General features: G+C 48.3%; 1 protein-coding gene across 2 annotated transcripts; it reads left to right on the plus strand.

The window, feature by feature from the left end:
- The first annotated feature begins 104 nt into the window (after positions 1–104).
- Positions 105–7,398, plus strand: CDK2 (cyclin dependent kinase 2). 2 transcript variants are annotated; one of them, XM_066369715.1, is made up of 8 exons: positions 105–448; positions 1,201–1,278; positions 1,386–1,506; positions 2,520–2,690; positions 3,460–3,561; positions 4,236–4,379; positions 4,682–4,885; positions 5,164–7,398. In XM_066369715.1, the coding sequence occupies exons 1-8, from the start codon at positions 333–335 to the stop codon at positions 5,266–5,268; spliced, it is 1,041 nt and encodes a 346-aa protein (XP_066225812.1). In that variant the 5' UTR covers positions 105–332; the 3' UTR covers positions 5,269–7,398. The 2 variants fall into 2 exon arrangements, with proteins under 2 accessions (XP_066225812.1, XP_066225813.1); XM_066369716.1 differs by lacking the exon at positions 4,236–4,379.
- Positions 7,399–7,625: the final 227 nt, after the last annotated feature.

The raw sequence follows: 7,625 nt of genomic DNA on the forward strand, positions 1-7,625 counted from the left end.
GGAGGAGCCATTTGCCGCGAAAGGCGGTAGGTTCGCTCCTCCTGCTCTGACGTTGACCAATAGATAGGGCGGGGGGCGGGGTCAGGGAAACGCGGGAAGGAGAGGCGGGGCATCTGGTGGTGGTAGGAAACGGGGGGGGGGGGGGAGTCGGCAACATTGTTTCAAGTTGGACAAATTGACAAGAGCGTGAGATAACACTGCGTTCCTTCCGGACCTGGGGCCGCCGTGCTGGGCCTTGTTTCCTCCTCTTCCGCCCCGAGAACCGGGGTCGTTTTTGCAGGGTTCCCAGGCCCCCGCTCCAGGGCCAGGCTGACCCGACTCGCTAGCGCTTCATGGAGAACTTCCAGAAAGTGGAAAAGATCGGAGAGGGCACGTACGGAGTTGTGTACAAAGCCAAAAACAAGCTGACCGGAGAAGTGGTGGCGCTTAAAAAAATCCGCCTGGACACGTGAGTGGCCTCTCTATCGGGACTCCTAACTCGGGAGCTCCTTGAGTGCCCCCCCACCCCCCACCCTCACCCTCACCCTCACCCTCACCCTCACCCTCACCCAGCGGGCGGGTAGCCGTCCAGGGACCGGAAGGCAGCTGGGAGGGACTTCTTTTGAAGTGGAGAAGTGAGCTGTGGGACTGTAGAGGATTTCCCTCTCGAGATTATAGGGTAGTGTCGAATCCGTGGGAAACTTGCTCCCCAGAGCCTGGTGATACCCCCAAATGTGCAGTCAGAAAGACATAGGGAGAGGAAGGAGGCCTTTAAGATGGGGTTCAGGACTTCCGTGGAGTTGGGTTTTGTGAGAATCAATGAAGAGCACCTTTCTGAATAAAAAGCCCTCCTCACTGTCCCAGCCCCACCCTCATCTTAAAATTCTCTCCCTTTCAAAAGAATGACAGTTGAACCTCACTCGGGCCCCTCCATTGAGGCTGGGTGTTGCTACTCTCTCTTATTTTTCCCCTCTGTGACTTTCTCCCCCACTTCACCAGAAGGCTTTACTTACCTACCTTTGGTAAGAAAAGAAATAATGACCTTAATATGTCCAAAAGCCACTCTCTGACCACCCATGAATGAACTCCTACAGCACCTTTTCTCTCTCACTTTCCTAGGGAATGCTGGGGTGATGTCTCAGGGAGGAAAGAATGACTGGGCTGGGGGAAAAGGAATATTTGTAACCACATTCCCATCTCTGTTTTCCCAATCTCTCCAAGTGAGACAGAGGGTGTACCCAGTACTGCCATTCGAGAGATCTCTCTGCTTAAAGAGCTTAACCACCCAAATATTGTCAAGTAAGTATGCATCTGGGAAGTGCTTGACAATAAAGGATGATGCCTTCTTTCTGTGTGGTCTGGCCATTTCTCTCCCTCACTGCCATTCCTGGACTTTCCTTCCCTAGGCTGCTAGATGTCATCCACACAGAAAACAAACTCTACCTGGTTTTTGAGTTTCTGCACCAAGATCTCAAGAAATTCATGGATGCCTCTGCTCTTACTGGCATTCCTCTTCCCCTCATCAAGGTAAGCCTTCTCATCAACTCTTCCCCAACACGATCATGTCTTTGGGTGATGGAAGGCATGGCAGGCAAATACAAAACATTTGTGATCTTAGTTTCCTTCCCAGCCCTCATCCCCCTGTCTACACATACACACAGCTTTCTTTTGTGGCTCTTTCACTGCTCATTATGCCTGTTAACCCTAGGGCTGGGCAGGAGAATCAAAGAAGTTGAAACTCTAGTGAGTCAACATAACAACTCAGGTAGAAGGTCAGATGAAACTCAGATAAATGGGACTTGAGGGCACTTGGTAAATTCTTCAAAAAAAGCCCTTTTACCAGTTTGGGGGAAGAAATAGCTAGTGAGTCTCTGTTGTCTCTTTTAGGGCTGGGTTGTTTACTCCTCAAGCTACTTTCAATTTATAAACAAATGTTTATTGAACACACTTGACTGAACACCTTCAGTGTGCTAGGCACAGGATATGGAAAAGAGATGCAAAACTGAGTAAGACCTTGACCCTATCCTCATTAGGCTGATAGTCCAATGGCATAAATAGCTTATAAACATGTAATTAAAATCTAACATAGTAGCCCTGGCTGGTTGGCTCAGTGGTAGAGCGTCGGCCTGGTGTGCAGGAGTCCCGGGTTCGATTCCCGGCCAGGGCACACAGGAGAAGCGCCCATCTGCTTCTCCACCCCTCCCCCTCTTCTTCCTCTCTGTCTCTTTCTTCCCCTCCCCCAACCAAGGCTCCATTGGAGCAAAGTTGGCCCCGGTGCTAAGAATGGTTTTGTGGCCTCTGCCTCAGGCACTAGAATGGCTCTGGTTGCAACAGAACAACGCCCCAGATGGGCAGAGCATCGCCCCCTGGTGGGCGTGCCGGGTGAATCCCGGTTGGGCGCATGTAGGAGTTGGACTGCCTCTCCGTTTCCAACTTCAGAAAAATACATAAAGTAAAAAATAAAAAAAAATCTAACATAGTAAAGGCATTAGTAGAGCTTTGGAGGTAATAAGCACAGTCCTGTCTCTCTCCGTTGTCAGAGCTATCTGTTCCAGCTGCTCCAGGGCCTAGCTTTCTGCCATTCTCATCGGGTCCTGCACCGAGACCTCAAACCTCAGAATCTGCTTATCAACGCAGAGGGGGCCATCAAGCTAGCAGACTTTGGACTAGCTAGAGCCTTTGGAGTCCCTGTTCGTACTTACACCCATGAGGTCAGTCACCCTCTGCATTTCATCTCTGAACTTCCTGGGAGGTGTTAACAAGGACATTCACAAAGTTACTAGATGGAGAGTATTTTTGACATTTCAAGAGGTCTTAGAATATGCACGGAGTTCATACTGTGGGTTAACTGAGCTTTGATAGATACCAAACCAGGAGAGCTAGATGGCACACCATTAAAATTAAGACCACTTGTCTCAAGTTTTCCATGAAGATCACAGCTTAGGAGTTCAGAAAATATGGTACCCAACTCATGGGCTAGACTCATTCTGGGCTAAGAAGTTGTATATAGTCATTTTACTTAGGGGAAATCAGAGTGAAGGTAAGGATGGAGAGAAAGAGGCTGATTGTTAAGAGGTAGAGAGATCCTGGCTGGCTGGCTCAGTGAATAGAGCATCGGCCTGGCATGCAGATATCCTGGGTTTGATCCCTGGTCAGGGCTCACATGAGAAGCGACCATCTGCTTCCACCCCCTTCCCTCTCCCCCTTCTGTCTCTCTTCCCCTCCCGCAACCAGTGGCTTGGTTGGTCCAAGTGTCGGCCTCAGGTGCTGAGGATAGCTTGGTTGACTGGAGCACTGGCCCCAGATGGGGCTTGCTGGGTAGATCCTGATTGGGGGGCATGCAGAAATCTGTCTATCTCCCTTCCTCTCAATAAAATAAATAAATAAATAAAAAAGGCAGAGTGTTAGCAAGTAGTTTTGGGGAGCTGAGATGTGGGAATCTCCATACACCATTCCTTCCCTTCCTGCTTTTGTCCCCAGGTGGTGACCCTGTGGTACCGAGCACCTGAAATTCTTCTGGGCTGCAAATACTACTCCACAGCTGTGGACATTTGGAGCCTGGGCTGCATCTTTGCTGAGATGGTATGGAGACATGCCTGAGTTCCACCCAGCCCATACCACCCCACATTCAAGAACAACAGAACTGTTTCTTGGCTCAGATCCATGGCCCTTCTATTATCACAACATTCTTTCTCTAGATTAGCACCTACAGGGGTGGTGGGAAAAGACTGTTGTTCCTAATGTCAACCACAATATTAGAATATCCTCAAACAGCCTTAGCATTCTTGTACGTCTCTTATCCCCAAATAAGCTAAATTATTTCTGCAGCTGCTTTAGCTTTAGTGTGCACAGATTTGGCAGAATGAGTCTCATTTAGTGCTTCCTTCATTTGGCCTGGAGACCTTATTGTAGGGTGTGGGGTGTGAGGAATGCAGTGAAACTACCTGTGTTCACCTTATCCACATCTCTTATTGAAACTGCAGACTTAGATCATGTTTCTCCCCAACGTCTGGCTTTTCAGACTGAAGGATCCCTGAAGCCCAGCTCATATGTGAACTCTCATCTCCTTTAATACAACTATAGAGTGGGCTGAGTTTTTAAATCAAATCGGCAATATGTTTTATGGTCCTTTTCTGGGTTGTAACCGGGGACTTGGAGACCATTAGCCTGTATATATAATGTGCATTTATCCCCCAGTGCATTACCTTACAATTGCCCCTATTCCTCTCTCAATTCATCAAAAAATATTTGTTAAGCACCGAGTGTGTACCCAGCACCATGCTATGTGCTGTGGGGAACACAGAAGAAATGGAAGACACAGTCTCTGCCCGCTGTGCTCCTATCTAGAAGTGGCTGCATCACAAGGAGAGGGGATGACCGCAGTGTCTACCCCATACCCCGTGAGTGGCTTGGGATCCCTTGGCTACATGTGTGCGGCACCCCAGACATTCACCCCCTCCCAGCCCCACCCAGCCTTGGGGATCTGCAAATCCATGGTTGGGGGAAGGAATGAGGGGAAGAGACAGATGAAGGGACTTCATTGTCTCAGGCTCTGTGTGACTGACTCCATGAAAGGCCCTGGTGAGGGAGTCATGGGGCCCTACTGACCTTCCACCGCCTGTGGGAACTTCCATTGTACGGGGGCAGTTTTGACTGACGTCAGTGTGGGCCTTGTTGGCTTTTCCTCTTTCCCCATTTCCAGGTGACTCGTCGGGCCTTATTCCCTGGAGATTCTGAAATTGACCAACTCTTTCGGATCTTTCGGACTCTGGGGACCCCAGATGAGGTGGTTTGGCCAGGAGTTACTTCTATGCCTGATTATAAGCCAAGTTTCCCCAAGTGGGCCCGGCAAGATTTTAGCAAAGTTGTGCCTCCTCTGGATGAAGATGGACGGAGCTTGTTATCGGTGAGAGTGGGAGGTGGCCTCCCCTTTCCTCTGATTGACTACTCTAGGGCAGAGGGTTTCTTGGATGAAGGGAGGATGAGACCCTGGACTCTGGGTCTCACTGTTTCCCTAGCTCCTGCTTCTGTGTCCCTGTTGTCATACCAACTGAATGGACAAAGGAGGGAAGTAGCAACTCTGCCTTGGGTATAATGAATTCTGGTTTCCTGATTCTTGGAATATTTGCTGCCCGTTTAGTCCACTATCACATCACTGAAATCAGTATACATCTCTCCCTCCAGCAAATGCTACACTACGACCCCAACAAGAGGATTTCAGCAAAGGCAGCTCTGACTCACCCTTTCTTCCAGGATGTGACCAAGCCAGTACCCCACCTTCGGCTCTGAAGTCCTTCCCAATCTCACCCTCTCCTCCAGTGGGGGCCTGGTCTGGCTTGGCCCTGGCCTATTGGTGCCCTCTGTCTTGTCTGCTGCCTTAACACTCACTCACTTTCTCCTCTTAGCCAGCCAACTCTGGTGTACAGGGAGGTGGAGGGAAAAAAAGGGTAGAAATGAAAGGAAGTTCATATTCATCCACTTAAGTCAGCTTCTACCACCCCTCCTCTTAGTCATTGCTGAGGAGGGCTGATATTTAAAAAAAAGAAAACCTGACTCTTTTCCCTCTCCCCATATAGGATTTGCCATTCTAATCTCTGAAGGTCCTACAATTATTTCCTATGTTTGGGATGACAGGCCTCAAGCCTGCCGCCACTGTTTGTTAGTCCAACTGATGGCAGGGAGTAGACTGGAATTTTGAAAACCAAGTAAAACAAAAACATAGAGAGGGGCCTATTTTAAAGTATTAGGTTAAAAATAGATCCAACCAGCTTATACCCAAGTTTTAGTGTTTGATCTCACCTAACAATCTAGGGGTCTCAAGACTTCCAGCTTCTGCAATCCTGTTGGGGCTGCAGTGTCCCTCCTATAGGCAAGGGGTATCAGGGAGGCTCTGGGACAGGGATTGTGCTTCACCACAGTCTTAAATGAGACAAGTAAAAGATGTTTGTATTTTCCTCTTTTAAGAGCCTTAGTCCAGCCTGACCAGGCAGTGGCACAGTGGATAGAGTGTTGGACTGGGATGCAGAGGACCCAGGTTCGAGACCCCGAGGTCGCCAGCTTAAGCGCGGGCTTATCTGGTTTGAGCAAAAGCTTACTAGCTTGGACCCAAGCTCACTGGCTCGAGCAAGGGGTTATTCGGTCGACTGAAGGCCCGCGGTCAAGGCATATATGAGAAAGCAATCAGTGAATAACTAAGGTCTCGCAACAAAAAACTGATGATTGATGCTTCTCATCTCTCTCCGCTCTTGTCTGTCCCTGTCTATCCCTCTCTCTGACTCTCTCTCTCTGTCCCTGAAAAATAAATAAATAAAAATAAAAAAAAGAGCCTTAGTCCAGCCCTGGCTGGTTGGCTCAGCTGTAGAGCATCGATCCAGTGTATGGAAGTCACGGGTTCAATTCCCAGTCAGGGCACGCAGGAGAAGCAACCTTTTGCTTCTCCACCCCTTCTCTCTCTCTCTCTCTCTCTCTCTCTCTATCTCTCTTCCTTTCTCACAGCCATGGCTCAAATGGTTCAAGGAAGTTGGCCTGGGACACTGAGGATGGCTCCATGGCCTTACCTCAGGTGCTAAAATAGCTCGGTTGCCGAGCAATGGAGCATGGGTCCCAGATTGGCAGAGCATCACCTGGTAGACACTTGCCGGGTGAATCCTGGTCAGGGCACATGTAGGAGGCTGTCTGTCTGGCTTCCACGCCTCTCACTTAGAAAAAAAAAAGCCTTAGCTCTTCAGGTGCCAGGGTACATCTTCCTTTGAAGGCCACCCCCATAGGAATGGAGTTTAGACATTATTTTAAGAATGCTGCCTGACCAGGCGGTGGCGCAGTGGATAGAGCATCGGACTGGGATGCTGACGACCCAGGTCGCGAGCTTGAACACGGGCTCATCTGGTTTGAGCAAAAATTCACCAGCTTGGACCCAAGGTCGCTGGCTCGAGCAAGGGGTTACTCGGTCTGCTGAAGGCCCACAGTCAAGGCACATATGAGAAAGCAGTCGATGAACAACTAAGGTGTCGCAACGAAAAACTGATGATTGATGCTTCTCATCTCTCTGTTCCTGTCTGTCTGTCCCTGTCTATCCCTCTAGAGCTCTGACTTTCTGTCTCTGTAAAAAAAAAAAAAAAAAAAAGAATGCTGGTACTTTTTTAGGGCTGTGACTGAATGAGAGCATGGGGGGGGGGGCAATATTTCTTTAAAAGAAAGATGAACAATTATATTTATATTTCAGGTTATAGTAGTTTTTTAGTGGGAGTGGGTGGATTTGTTGCCAGGCCCACTTTGGGGTTTTGTAATGCAAATGTTTAAAAGAAGTTTTGTTTTTCTTTTTATGATTGTCTCTCTTCTCCCACCTCTTGTTCTTGTGTGTTCTTGATATTAACGTTATTTGTAATTTAGTTTGTAATTCATTAAAAGAAAAGTACCTAGTTTTATAGTTTATCTTTCCTTCTTTTGTGTACTTGTTTACTGTAAAAATGGTGTGAGAGAATATGAATGTGTATATATAGTATGATAACTGGTTTCAGACTCCCATTTTTCCTAATCTCTGTGCAGGGCGACCCACCCACCCCATTTTGACTTCTATATGAAACTGGGATTGTGCCAGCGTGGGCAAAGTGGGAATTATTGCCCTACTTTACAGGTGGAGAAACTGA

This window comes from Saccopteryx leptura, chromosome 2 (assembly GCF_036850995.1).
Source record: "Saccopteryx leptura isolate mSacLep1 chromosome 2, mSacLep1_pri_phased_curated, whole genome shotgun sequence".
NCBI lineage: Eukaryota > Metazoa > Chordata > Mammalia > Chiroptera > Emballonuridae > Saccopteryx > Saccopteryx leptura.

What these genes read in the sequence shown, in the direction of transcription:
- CDK2 (XM_066369715.1), top strand. Translation starts at nt 333, where the DNA reads ATGGAGAACTTCCAGAAAGTGGAAAAGATCGGAGAGGGCACGTACGGA. An exon ending in AAAAAAATCCGCCTGGACAC is followed by an intron (nt 449 to 1,200) that starts GTGAGTGGCCTC and finishes AATCTCTCCAAG; the next exon opens with TGAGACAGAGGGTGTACCCA. An exon ending in CAGTGTCTACCCCATACCCC is followed by an intron (nt 4,380 to 4,681) that starts GTGAGTGGCTTG and finishes CCCCATTTCCAG; the next exon opens with GTGACTCGTCGGGCCTTATT.